The 15,285-nt window shown below is 35.3% G+C and overlaps 1 protein-coding gene across 1 annotated transcript in view; it reads left to right on the top strand.

Annotated features, from left to right (window-relative positions):
• RXFP2 (relaxin family peptide receptor 2) overlaps positions 1–15,285 on the top strand; it is a 215,758-nt gene that overhangs the window by 161,144 nt on the left and 39,329 nt on the right. The window contains exon 13 of the mRNA XM_053705563.1: positions 10,228–10,299. Within this exon, the coding sequence (XP_053561538.1) occupies positions 10,228–10,299 (72 nt within the window). The remainder of the gene's footprint in view (positions 1–10,227; positions 10,300–15,285) is intronic.

Genomic DNA, 15,285 nt, shown 5'->3' with positions numbered 1-15,285 from the left:
AGTAATCCTGGCTGAACAAAAAGACAAAAACATTGCCAGATTAGTTGTTCCTTTTGTTCCTGAGAAAGATTAGTTGCTAATTGAGGCCCAGCAGATGAAAATCCCCAGCCACACATTTTAGAGACTTCATTTTTTATCTAAAATCAAGTAGGTGGCCATCCTACAGCTTAAAAGTCTAATTCTACTTCATCAATAAGGCTTTCCAATGCTAGGTTTTTGTATTTTTTTTTGTATTTTGTACAGTACACTTGCATCCCTCTCACTCATTACAGTAAAGCTGTCAAAGTACAATTATTAATAGCTTTTTTGTATTGCTCGCCGTATTCAGCGAGGTCTGTCGGACCTGATCTGCACTGTCGGATCAGGTCCGACAGACCTTGATAAATAGAGGCCTGAATATTTGATTATTACAATGTCAAGTGTGAGGAACTTACCGAGTGCTCTGCACCAGCCCGGTCTTGGTAAACTCCAAGAGTGACTGCTTCAGTCTCCACGTCCCATGTGGAGGGACACCGAGAACCACTGCTGTGTTCCTAATAACATGCACCTAATATAGGGCTTGATTACGAGTGGATCGCTAGTTTCCACGCAATCAATATCACGTTTTCACTGCCATTGAAGTTAAAAGTAAATGCGAACGCTTGAGCGTAACCCTGATTTATACTAGAATTACTGCAGCTTTAGAGCTCTGGTTAACTGTTATGCTTAAATAAAAAGTCTCACAAAACACATCAAACATACATTTAAAACTACTGTTACATTCATAATAACGCTATCTAATAAACTTTTTATAAAAATTGCCTAAAAAGGGCTCAAAGATAAGGGGTCTCAGGTGAAAAGGACTTTAAAATATATATATATATATATATAAATATAAATATATATATATATATATATCACCAATAAAGAAACTGCACTCTCAGGTCTTTTGTAAAGTGGATAACAAAAAAAGCCTCTTTTAATGAAACGTTTTCAAGGAGCAAGTCCCCGTCATCAGCATCAGTAATAGCAATTAAAGGTGAGCGGTGAAAATAACTTGCAAGTTATTAGCGAGCCAGCCATAATGCAAAATTCGTAATCTGGCTGTTTGGTTTTTTTTTGTAATGTTAGGTTTTAGTTTTTTTCCAGTGTTAGGATTTTTAATTTTTGTAATTTAGTTTTTTTATTTTTGGTATATTTTAGTATGTTAAAATAGTAATGTTAGCTTTACTTATAGTTTAAGCTTAGGTTTTTTTTATTTCAAAGGTAAGTCTTTATTTATTTTAAGGTAGTTATATTGTAACTTTAATTTAATTTAGGGGTGTGTTAGGTTTAGGGGTTAATAGTTTAATTTAGTGTGTCGCGATGTGGGGGGCTGCGGGTTAGGGGTTAATAGGTTTATTTTAGTATTAGTGATGTGGTGGCCGGCGGTTTAGGGGTTAATAGGTTTATTTCAGTATTAGTGATGTGGGGGGCCTGCAGTTTAGGGGTTAATAGGTTTATTTTAGTATTAGTGATGTGGGGGGCCAGTGGTTAATATGTTTTTTGTAGGGGTGACTATTTAGGGGTTAATACTTTAATTTAGGTAGTTGTGATGCGGGGGTGGCGGATTATGGGCTAATACTTTATTTTAGTGTTGGCGATTTAAGTGCACAGTGTATTAGGGGTTAATAAGTTTATTTAGTAGTCACGATGTGGGTGAGCGGCAGATTACGGGTTAATATGTTTATTATAGAATTTGCAATGCAGGGGTGGCGGTTTAGGGGTTAATAGTGTAGTTTATGGGTGTTAGTGTACTTTGTAACATTTTTGTTATGGGTTTTGTGAAACATTTTTGTTTCTCAAAATCCATATCTACTGTTTTTTGATAGCTGATTGGGTCATTGAGGTATAGGCTATAACGCTAATGTAATAGCCTGATCGAACAACTTGTAATAAAGGTGAGCTGAAAATTCCACACTCAAAAGCCATTTTTTGAGTGTGGAATGGAGAGTTGCGGTACAGGCTAAAATGCTAGCGGTATAGCCGTACTGCCACCACTTGTAATACAGTGACCTTCCATTTCGCACGCGAAGGCCAAAGTTCCAGCGGTATAGGCATACCACAAAACTTGCAATTTAGGTGATTGTACTTGGGAGTTTATTTAAAATATACTTAGGAGGAGGTAAGTGATTTCCATTCCTCAAGAGCTTTTTAAGGAGGTTATATTGTTTATTGTAATGCTTTGTCACATGCTTGAATTGAGACGTCTGATTCTGTCCCTAAATCTACCTAAGAAACTGAGTCCCTTGAACACCTTTCTACCATATTGTGAAAAAGCTGAGGTGCCTTCTCCAGCTCATTTATGTGACTCGTTTTTGAAATTATTAGAATCAGACCAACCAATTGCTGTTTCTTTAGATATTAATGCATCTTCTGTTTGTTCATTACAGGAGAATATTGATAATGTTTCACCTACTGTGAATTTTTTTTATCAAGGCTCCTGTATCTGAGGCGCTGGCTGCTCTTCAAACAAGCATAAAAGGTCTGTTCAGACTTTACCTTCTGCAAGTTCTATGTGCCCTGAAACCATGGATACTGTTGTGTCTTCAGATACTGATTTTTTTTCCCTGGTGATAAGGAATATTTAACTGATGTTGAGCTTTATATTTCTTCATTTTTTGTTTAAAGTTTAACTTATTCATTCTCTTTTAAAAGAGGTTTTAATTATTTTAGGGGTTAAAGATCCTAACTTTTCTGATGATAAGCCTTGTAATCATTTAAATTCTGTTTTAAGACTGTTGTTAATCTCCCTGAGGTTTTCCCTATTCCTGATGCTGTCTCTGACAGATGAAGGTTTTTTTCTGTACAATCTTCCAAGGAATCCTGTAAAAGCTCAAGATTTTTTCCAGTTTGTCTCAGATCTGTAAACTATGGGAAGTTGTTCTAGTTCCTTTGCAGAAACAGGGAATTTAATTTTTTATTCAAATCTTTGCTTCAAAGAAGTAAGGTACTTTCAGACTAGTTCTGGATCTGAAAGCTCTGAACAAGTTTGTAAGGATTCCATTTTTCAGAATGGAAACTATTCAGACTATTCTGTCTCTCTTTCAGCAAGGTCGATTTATGTCCATAGATTTTAAAGATGTTTACCTTCCTGTTCCAATTTACATAGAACATTTTACAGTTTCTGAAGTTTGTCTTTCTGGACAAGCATTTTCAGTTGGTTGCTCTACAATTTGATCAGCTACAGCCTCAAGAATTTTCACAAAGTTTCTGGATGCCCTTTTTCTGTAATCCAAACTCAGGGTATAGTAATGTTTCCATACCTAGATGACATCTTGGTTCAAGCTCTCTCTTTTCCTTTAGCAGAATCTTCCACCAACCAACTCTTGTTGTTTCTTCAACAACATGTTTGGAGGATCAATTTTCAAAAAAGTTATTTGATTCCTCAAGCAAAGGTAATTTTTGGGGGATTTCAAATTGGTTCAGTCTACATGAGTCTTTCTTAGAAAAGACAGAAGGAGAGAGTGTAGGGGTGGAAAGGTAGATCTGGGTATCATCAGCATAGAGGTGGTAGTTGAAGCCATAGCTGTTGATAAGTTTACCCAGTGAAGAAGTGTAAATAGAGAAGAGTAGAGGACCCAGGACAGAGCCTTGAGGTACTCCAACAGACAGAAGCAATGGAGAGGAGGAGTCACCAGCAAAAGAGACGGAGAAGGATCTGTTAGAGAGATAAGAGTGAATCCAGGAGAGGGCAGTGTCACAGAGCTAAAGAGAGCTGAGAGTCCATAGGAGAAGGAGATGGTCAACAGTTTCAAAGGCAGCAGAGAGGTCAAGTAAGATGAGTATAGAGTAGTAGCCTTTGTTTTTAGCAGAAAGGAGGTTGTTAGTAACCATGGTGTGGGCAGTCTCAGTTGAGTGTTGGGGATGGAAGCCAGATTGCAGGGGGTCAAGCAATGAGTTGGAGGACAGGAAGTGGGTTAGGCGATCAAAAGCTAGTTTTTCAAGGATTTTTTAAGCTAGTGGGAGCAGTGATATGGGGCAGTAGTTTGCAGGAGAGTTAGGGTCAAGGGTTGTTTTTTTGAGGATGGGGTGACTCTCTTTCACCTTGGTTGCTCTTTGTATGGAAGTTCTAGGTCTTTTGATTGCAGCTTCAGATGCAATTCAATTTGCTCATTTTCACATGAGACCTCTTCAGCTTTGTATGCTTTATCAAACTAGATGTATACTCAGACTATACTCAGCTGTCTCAAAAGATATTTGTGGATCCCAATACAAGTCAGTCTCTGACTTGGTGGCTGAATCATCAGTTTATCATATCAGGGGGCTTCTTTTGCTTGTCATACCTGAACTGTGATGGCTACAGATGCAAGTCTCTCAGGTTAGGGAGCTGTTTCAGGGTCTCTGAGAGCACAGGGAGTTTGGGATCCTTAGGAGGCAAGGTTGCCAATAAATCATCTAGAACTCTTTGAAATTTTTAGGGCTCGTCAAGCTTGTCCTCTGTTGAAAAGATAATCTCATCTCTGTTTTCAGACAGACAATGCCACAACAGCTTATGTCAATCATCAGGGGGGAACTCACAGTTTCCTAGCCATTAATGAGGTGTCTCAAATTCTCTCATCGGCAGAAATCAATTCTTGTCTAGTTTCTGTGATTCATATTCCAGGAGTGACCAACTGGGAAGCGGACTTTCTCAGTCAATCTCTACATCCAGGGAAGTGGTCTCATCACCAGGATGTGTTCAATCAGATTGTGGAACTTTTGGGTCTCCCAGATATAGATCTGATGGCCTCTCATTTGAATAATAAACTTCCCAGATACTTTGCGAGGGCAAGAGTTAATGGATGCTCTAGTAGTTATTTGGTCATTTGAGCTTGCTTATCTGTTTCCTCCTTTGGTATTTCTACCCAGAGTGATTTCCACGATAAGCCTAGAGAAGTCTATGGTAATCCTGATTGCCCCAGCGTGACCTCACATGATTTGGTATGCAGATCTGGTTTAAATGTCCAGCTGTCCTCCTTGGCCTCTGCCTCAGTAGTCAGACCTCCTGTCTCAAGGATCGTTTTTCCATCCGGATCTCAAGTCTCTGAACTTGATTGCATGGAAATTGAACATTTAGTCCTTAGACATAGGGGCTTTTCTGATTCTGTGATAGAAACCATAATTCAGTCTTGTACGCCTGTAACTAGGAGAATCTATCACAAGGTCTGGGAAGCCTTTATTTCTTGGTGTGTAGATTATGGTTTTCCCTGGGATTCTTTCAGAATTCCTAGGGAATTCCTAGGGAATAAAGGGAAGCCTTTACTTCTTGGTGTGTAGATTATGATTTTTCCTGGTATTCTTTCAGAATTCCTAGGATTTTGCAGTTCTTACAGGATGGTCTGGATAAGGGCCTATCTGCCAGTTCTCTGAAGGGGCAGATTTCTGCTCTTTCAGTTTTGTGCCACAGAAAGATTGCTAATATTCCTGATATTCAGATTTTTGTTCAGGCTCTGGTCCATATTTGACCTGTAATCAAGCCAATTTCTTCTCCATGGACTCTTAACTTGGTGTTAAATGTTTTGCAGGCTCCTTCTTTTCCACCTATGCATAAGGTGGCTATTAAACTGTTTTCTTGGAACGTGTTATTTCTTTTGACTATCTCTACTGCAAGAAGAGTTTTTGCATTATCTGCTAATTCTTGTGATTCTCCTTGTTTGATTTTTCATCAGGATAAGGCAGTTTTATGGACTTCTTTTGACATTTTGCCTAATAGATAGATTGCTGTTCCTTCTATGTTTCTAGTTTGTTCATTCATTTGTCTGGTCCTAGAAAATGTCAGAAAGTTTCTGCTGTTTCTTGGGCTTCTTGGTTGAAACTTTTAATTCACATTGTTTACTTGGAGGCAGCCTTTACCACAATGGACACATTACTGCTCATTCTATTAGGTCAGTTGCCACTTCTTGGACTTTCATAAAATGAGTTTTCAGTTGACCAGATTTGCAAGTCAGCTCCTTGGTCTTCTTCGCATACTTTTACAAAATTTTACCATTTTGAAGTTTTGCTACTTCTGAAGCATAATTTGGTAGGAAGGTTCTTCAGGCAGGTGTCTCAGGTTTGCCTGTTTGATTTATTTTAAGTGCATTACAAAAAGAGGATTTAATTTCTCAGTGAAAAAATATGTTTTTAAATCCCTCCCTTTATGTTATTACTCATGGACCCCACAGCTTGGGTGTTAGTTCCCTGGAGTAATGGATCGAGAACCCACCTTATGTTTTTTAAGGGTTTAGCACATCTTTGTTCCTTGCTCTTTTTATGGCTCTTATTTCTTTTTCTTACCTCACTTTGCCTGGCTATATGTTAAACTGAGGTATGTGTGAAGTGAGAGGGGTTTTATAGGGCTCTTGGGGTTTGGGAATCTTTGCCTCATCCTAGAGGCGGAGAAGAGTAATTCTCAGGAGTAATGGATCAAAGACTCTCACTATCATGAAATAAATTAATTTATCAGGTAAGTATAAATGATGTTATATTTTTTTACTTGTGGGGCATGTCACCATCTACTAATAGAAATAATAGAGCCATTAGGGTTGCTTTTATTGACCAGTGAGCTACTCACAAACATGCACTTCCTGTTAGTTTCAAAAACAAAATAAACAACTCTCTTCATGCAAAGTTAAATATATATATATATATATATATATATATATATATATATATATAAAATATGTAATGTTTATTTGCTGATGTTCTCATAAATATATGTTTAATGATCTCTTCATATTCATGATAACAAGTTGGCACTTGTGTGTGTTTTATCATGGAGAAGAGTCGACTATACTTCATGATATTCTATGTGTGAACTACTTTCATTTTTTACTACCTGTTATCATTGGTTTATAACAGTGTGAGCAACTCTGCATTAAGTTAACAAAGCTGATACACTGCTGTGCTCCAAATGGTACATCTGTGGAAAGATTGCACAGTTTGTGATTTGCAGGTCTAGAGGTGTTATCCTGCTGATTGGATGCACCTGTGGAGAGACCAGATGCACTGAGCTCAGTGTGGTGAATGCTGTAACCTTCCTTCTGTATGGTAATTTTGGAACAGAATGGACTGCATGACATAGGACGAATGGTACATCTATGGTAAGACCTATGCTATACCCTATGCATGCACTAAAATACAATCTATGATGTGGATTATTGCTCTCATAGCACGTTATTGGTACATCTTGGAAAGAAAGCATACAAAGTACTAAGTGTGAGGCGGTGCTCACTACCTGTGTGAATATAAAGTGGAGTGGAACTGATAGCTTGCTATATAAAGTTTGGTACATCTGTAGTAAGATCACCTGTATACTTTGTATATGTTCACTATGCAATTTGCTGCCTAAGGTACATCTTTTGGTAAGAACGGGTATATAATATCCATTACGCAGATTTCTGTATTTGCAAACAAAATATCCAGTGTGAGGCGTTGTTTATTATCTGTGTGAACACATGGTGTAGCAGAATGGCCTGCTTGGTACATCTATGGTGAGATCAGATATGTATCCCACACACGCCTAAAGTTGCAATCATTTGCTTAAAGATATTTCTTTTGATTCAAACGGATACATTGTATTCAGTATGAACATTGCTGTCTCTTGCTAACAGCACAGCCTATCCAATCAGGTTATTTTTGGAGGCTGACCCCTCCCATTTCTACATTCATCATAGGGAGGAGGTGAATGAACTTTTATTAGCATTGCATGAACTTTATATTTGCTTGCTTGCTCGTGTATATGTATATGTTTCTCTGTCTTGTTCCAAACTGTATCCATTTACTCTGTGATCACAGGTTATTATAAATTGGATTCATAAGAGGATTATTTCATCTGTATTATATCCTGCCGTTTGTTTAAGCAAGGCTATGTATGCCTGTGATGCTAGATACAATTCATTTGATGTTTTATTACCTGTACTTTGCTATATTTGACTGATATATGTATATATATATATATATATATATATATATATATATCACATATTTATGCAGCTCTGTGGTGTTACTTTACCTCTGCATGTATAAGTGATATAGTAGAGCTCTACCTGTTTTGGATTTTATAGCTATCCGATTCAGGAACTGGTACTAATTGTGTGTTTAAATGATACAGGCTTGTATTATATTGATATGAGATGTAGTTCTGGTTTTAATCTGTATATAGTGATGTGGTTACATGTTTCTGCTCTATTTTTGAGATGGCGGGGCATGTTTGGGCAAACTTCTTTTGTAAATGCTATATGAGTTTAATAAATTGTTGAATTCACCTCATATGTGTGCCGTTTTTATTCCCTTTCTTTTTTAGAGGATTATTGTATTCTCTAATATTTTTCTCTCTCCTTTTTAGTAAGATATAAATACACTCCTACTTTCCTTATTACATCCATATTTTATTGGTCTTCTCTTATTTGCGCTCTCTCACCATCTATGAGTTTTTGAGCCCAATTTGTGTTACATACTAAATTACAAGTGGCGTGCTAACTTTTGCGTGCAAGCAAAAAGGGGTTTATTGTGGATCTTTGCTCTCATCAGAAGTAGTGCACGTATTACGAGTTGAAAGTAAACACGTTTATTTGAGCGCAATCGAATTTAACACGCGCCGGGATATCACAACTTCAGAGCTCAGATTAACTGTTACGTTCAACAAAAAAGTGCCAAAAAAATTACATTAAAAATACATTTAAATGTATAGTTACACTCATAATAACACTATCTAATCAAATTTTTTATTTTTTTTTAAATAGCAATAAAAAGTTATGAGTTCAAAGATATGAGGTTGCATGTGTTAGAAAAAAAGGACTGTAAAGGGCTTTAAAGGTACATTGTACGCTAGATTTTTCTCTGTATAAATGTGTTGTGGATTATCCATTTATATAGCCCATCTGGGAGTGTTTTTGTAAAAATGTATAGTTTTGCTTATTTTTGTAATAACGTGCTGATTTTCATAATCCTAACCAAGCCCCCCACAGATGTATACATTTGTTTACAAACTACTTTTGGTTCCTGTTTATGTTATCTGTCTTTTCATATGCAGGGAAGGGGGGAGGGGAGTGTCTGATCACTATCTGTGCATATTCTTCTTTATAATAGTGTCTATTACATGCAGTCATATGAACATTGGTGTGCACTGTCCCTTTAACATGTTTATATGTGTGTGTACATATGTATTTATGTATTTATGTGTATATATGTATTTACAGACATTACATATATACACATATAAACGTATAAATACATATGTATACATATATAGACATATACACATAAGTGCATTGATACCCTCTGCAGTCAAGTAGATGTAAACATGTATTTATGCAATATTCATATTTAATAAAGTGTTTGTGTATTTAATGTAAATATGTCCTATTCCAATGTTCTTCCCATATGTAAATATGTGCTATGTATTTATAAATAGAAATTCTGACTTCAGTGTGTGTGTGTGTATATCTACACCTATATACAATCATCTCTATATATAGGTATAGATATACATTTTACCAAAAAACATAAGATATATATATATATATATATATATATATATATATATATATAAATATGTATTAATGAATAAATAGAACATATTCTTCTATGTGAAAAACAATTAAATGTAAAATATTTCATGTCGGGTTAGCACACGTTTAAGAGTGTTCGATTTTTTCCACTTTTCATGCTCCATTGAAGTCTACGGGGGGGGGGGGGATTAATTTAACATGGTTGCAATATTTGGCATCAGCTTTTTGCGTGCAACATGTTAGCATGCGAGCAAAAACTTTTAACTTTCAACTTGTAATATGCGCAAAAAAGCAGAAGTCTTCATTAATGCACGAGCGAGAGTGATAAATAGCGCTCCACTCGTAATCTAGCCTTTTATGTTAAAATTATAGATATACAGTTATTCCAATAAACATAATAAAAACATAAATATTAGTTATTATAAGTATAACCTTTTATACATTTACCGTGGTTATAGTTAACCCATTAGTCATCAGTATATACCAAATATTTAACCAGCTATAAAACCATAAATCAAAAGGCAATATTACAGAAATTATAGATAATTGCAATATTATATTGATAAATGTATTTATAGCATTAATTACTATACAAGTTAAAGTTTAAATTCCTTATTAACTGTTTATTTTGCTTTTAATTGTATGAATGTCTTTTTTTCCTAATTGTTCTCAACTTATGTTTACAGCTCAAAATATATCTGATACTCATTAAATATTGCATTGATGTCATTTTTAGAGACCTGGAAAAAGTTGAAATTCCCAATATAAGCACAAGAATGTTTCAGCCAATGAAGAATCTCTCTCACATGTATGTATGGGTTTGTAACATTAAGTATCTTATAGCAACTGTGTTATTTGTACTAGTTATAAATTAAATTATTATTTCACAATTTGGAATAACGTAAGGTAGAGATAACACTCTCTATTACTTGTGTTGAAAAGATGACTATTTAAATACTGTATGTATTTTATAATGATTAGAAAAAATTATTCTGAAATCCAGACTTTTTCATTACTATGTTTTGTTTTTTTTAAATAAAATTATTAAAGATTACAAGTTTTCCCCACCAGAAAGTCACAATCTTCTCTGCCTGGGTCTTTCATTTGGTTTTTGAGTACAAACATTCTAATGATGGTCTATATTCATTTAAAATAATACAGGTAGAAAACCCATTATCAAAGCTGCTTGGCATTGGTAAAGGTTTGGATTTCAGAATAGTTTGCATTTTAGAATATTTGCATCTTTAAAATGGGACAGTTGGGAGAGGGGATGGAACCAAGTATAAACAACAATATCTTATGTCATTTAGGCAATGTTTAAATGTTGTAATATAGCTTATCATTGCCACTAAAGGTAGTTTTACATGATTTTTAATACTTTTGTGACTTACAGGGAGGGAAAATGATTATTTTTGATACGTTTATTTTAAAAAAAAATATTAATTAAAAAGTTTGGATTTTAGAATATGTTTGGATTTTGGAATTCCGGATTTGGGAATATGTACTTGTATAACCTTTCTGATTACAGTATTGTACAGTCTTTCTGATGCTATTATGTATGCAAAAGTATTAAACATTATTTAAAACTAGCTTTTGGTTGCATATAAAAGCTGTATGATGCCATGTAAATACTGTGTAAATGGCATATTGTTTACTTTCAATGAATATCGAGACTACACTAAATAGCGCTGATATCACAAGTTGAACATTTTGGGTTGCGCTCAAGCGAAAGCCCAAATAGCACTAGAAGAATTAGCATAATTTAAATGTAAGGGTTAAAAAAAAATCACAAAACACATGTAAAACATTAAAATGAAGTATAACACATATATATATATATATATATATATATATATATATATATTATAACACCACATCTGCCACATCCAGATTCTTCCATCAAACTGCCAGATAGTGCATGAATAATCACTCCAAATAACACTTTGTGACTGCTCCAGAGCCCAGTGGCGGCATTCTTTACACTACTACAACTGACACTTGACATTGCTTAGGTTGATGTTTGTTATCAGCTTCTCAACCATGGAAACCCATTTCATAAAATTCTTAATGAACAGTTCTTGTGCTGATTTTGCTTCCAGAGGCAGGTTGGAACTCTGTAGTGAGTGATGGACAGATGGTAGGCGATTTTTACATGCTACGCGTTTCAGCACTCGTCAGCCACATTCTGTGAGTTTGTGTGGTCTAACACTTTGTGGCAGCGGTGTTGATTGCAGAAGTGTCAAAGCACCCCAATCCACATTTTAGCATTCCTACACTCAAGTGCCAGCATCCCAGTATTTCATAAATAGACTATTTTCATTTGCCTGTTGTTATGCCCAGTGACTACAGCAGCTAACTACCCACCTCAGATCATTTGACCAGAAACATTGACAACAGGAGCTTCAAATCCTCAGAAAAGCAATTCAATATTAACAGGTGTTATGGGCAAAAGAGGGTATTTCAATAAAAATGGGCATGGTCTACACTAATACATCCTACCACCCACTGATATTTAGTTTTTCTGTAAATTTTGTTAGCTACCCAAAAATCAGAAATTTCTGGGGGGGGGGGAGGGGGTGTTAAATATTTGTGCTGTTGTTAAAGTTCATGTTGAAAGAAGTAAAACTTCTGTCAACTTCAGTCAAAAATCAATAATAAACCAAAGACGAGGGTTAAGGGCTATATCCCCTTAAATGACAGTAGACATCTATATAGATCACCAGATGCAAGACCTTTAACCATTAAAGGCTCTTTTTTAGTTAAAGCATCAGATGTCTGCTTTCTTGGCAATCCCAGAATTCCTAAACAAGCTTTTTATAGAAGTTTAGCAGAAAGATTGTTACATATTGTAATAGTTAAAGTAAAGTTGTTTATATTTATAAAGATGAGTATGTTTTTTAATAAGATTTCTAATTTGATAGATATTCCCTCTAGTCCAACATCTGTACGTGATAATATTATCCTTAATCACAGTAGCTGTAAACCATTTGCAGGTTTCCTCAGGGGAAAGTTTGTGCTTGAATAAATTGTAACTATTAAAATGAGCCATTTTATTTTGTATTTCAATTTAGTACTGTGTCCCTACAATTTAATGTTAGTAACATAGATCACATAATTAGATATTTGGTTCCTGGAGGTTATATTTTGCAATTATTTTTTTAATATGAGACATGAATATGCATAACTGTAGTTTGTATCATTAAAGAAAGGTAAAGTTAAATTGTAAATAAGCTGTTTAAAGATCCCAATAAGCTACAAAATAATACTGTCTACTATTTTAAAGGGTCACTAAAATAAAAATTAAAGTTTATTGATTCAGATAAAGCATGCAATTTAAAAAAACAAAACTATCCAATATACTTACATTAACAAAACATGCACATTCTCCGGCTACAGATCCTATTGAGCATGTGCAAAAGTGCACAGTCTATATGTATATGCATGTTGTGATTGGCTGATTGCTGTCACATTGATACAGGGTGAGGAAAAATTGGATTACTTTTGAAATTTCCCAGAAAATATTCTACTGCCCATTTCAAATTCAAAGTAAGCGCTATTGCATTGTATTTTTACTGTCTATTTGTCAGTAATTTAGTTCTACTGTATTAAGTGGTCCTTTAACTACTGACCTTTTACTCCATCACAATGTAGTTGCTAATTAACAGCAAATCATTATATATTGGTAAATCCAATGCCTAACTGGTGCCCTCAGATAATAATATCAAATTATAGTGCTTAAATGTTCATTTGCCTCCAGTTTCTAAACTGTATTAAATGGAAGACAAAAAAAAAAAAAACTTAAAAGGTCCTACATGACAATCCTACTCTACTGCAAAGGACTCTCTGGTTACTTAAAAGAGTGTAATTTCCAAATGATTATTTGGAAATAAACATTAGATTTTTTCAACTAATAAATGTTTCCCATTTAAAATAATGTTCTATTGATCAAAATGAATGCAATAACTATATGAGTCAACATATCATATACATGATTCTAATGTTGTCTAATAAATCCTCAGAACTACCAAAGGATACTTATTTTACTTTTATAGCAGGATCTTCTCAAAATTCAACCACTCAGTCATAAGTCAAAAATATAAGAACACACCTGCAAAATACAGTAAACAGAGTTGCAAAGCCTAACCTTCAAAAACAAGGCAAACAATTTTAGATTTTCAAAAAGTGTATGTTAAGGATGTCCAAGGACATCTCATTTTCTAAATGTGAAAATCACACCCCCAAGCAACACCCCTGTGAAATCCAACATTGGTTCCAATTAAACAGTCTGTTAAACTATACTTTTATATTTTATGTAATTACTTCTCATTGAACAAAACAGAAGTCCTCAGAACCACAGTTGATCTAAACCACGCAATTTCAGACATGGTTTTTCTCACTGACCTTCATAGGTGGTGCCCTGGGGGAATTATCGTAAAAAAGGGGTAGTCCCTGCGAGTGGTGATCTGTCTCCTATTGAAAGTAATGGAGCTTGCTAGAAAGGGACTCTTTGCATCGCAACAGGGGGCGCACTTTAGTATGCATGTTTGTCTATTAGGGTTATAAATATTTTTAGTGTTTTGGGAAAAGCTTGCCACCTTTTAGTTGGCGAGAAAAACCAGTGACTTCTGTAGTGCAAAAATCTTTACAGAGTTACATTAGGATTAGACAATTTCATATACACCCATGGAACGCCCATGTTAAGCCCATTTTACGAAATAGCAACAATTACACTTTAATCAATTGTTGGTTTTGCAATATTTTTAAAATACAAATTGTACTGTGCATCTACTCCCCTTACAAAAATGCAGTATACACCCCTTAGTGAGACACCCTGTTTTCAGGGTAAAAAGTGGTTTTGATCATTCCACCAGGGACTGGCGAGCATTCTTTAATAATTTCGCCAGCCCAGAGACCTTTAGATCACTGGGCCCTCTAAGGGCTAGATTATGAGTGGCGCACTAACAATTGTGTATGAGCAATTAGGGGTTTATTGCAGATGTTTGTGTGCTTCAGAAGTAGTGTGTGTATTCCAAATTGAAAGAAAACATGTTCACTCCAGTGCAATTTAATTTAACGTGCATCTGGTTAGCACAACTTCAGAGCTCTGGTTAACTGTTACGCTTGAATAAAAAACCTTTTAAAGTACATTTAAAAGTACAGTTACACCCATAATAAAACGATGTAATAAAAAATATTTAAAAAAAATTCCAATCAAAGATATGATGTCTCAGGTGTTAGAAAAAAAAAGTAATTCAAAGGGCTTTAACATAGATTTATATATATATGTGTGTGTGTGTGTGTATACATATGTATTTCTGAGGTTTAGCTGAAGATGTTGTTGGAGGTATTAGCACTCCCTTACGTACACACCTGGAGTGGAAACAGACTCACTAGAGAGAAGTAGATATGAGGGCTGGAAAACAGTGCCGGGAGAATCCGATACTGAGGTCAGGACAAGCCAGGCTCAAGCAAGAGTAGCCGCCAGACGAAAGTACAGGGGCAAGGCAAAAGATGAGTTGATAACAAGTCAGGTTCGGCAACAGATAAACAGTCTTCCAGATAACTGTGCCAAATGAGCAAGAGATAGGAGAGTCAAGGTCTAAGCCAAGGTCAAGCCAGATTCAGAATAAAACAGAGGACTTGAAGCAGATGGCGAAGACTGAATATCCAGAAAAAACAACTAGGAGAGTTGGGAGCCACGGAAATCAATGTCTTAACACAAGAATATCCAAGCAAGGTTTGAAAAGTCTCAGAGGAATTTGTACGGCCTTGAGTGATACCACTGTGGTGTATT

Source organism: Bombina bombina, chromosome 3 (assembly GCF_027579735.1).
Source record: "Bombina bombina isolate aBomBom1 chromosome 3, aBomBom1.pri, whole genome shotgun sequence".
NCBI classification, from domain to species: Eukaryota; Metazoa; Chordata; class Amphibia; order Anura; family Bombinatoridae; genus Bombina; species Bombina bombina.
Note: the sequence above shows the minus strand (reverse complement) of the source record. Positions and strands in the feature narration are given on the sequence as shown.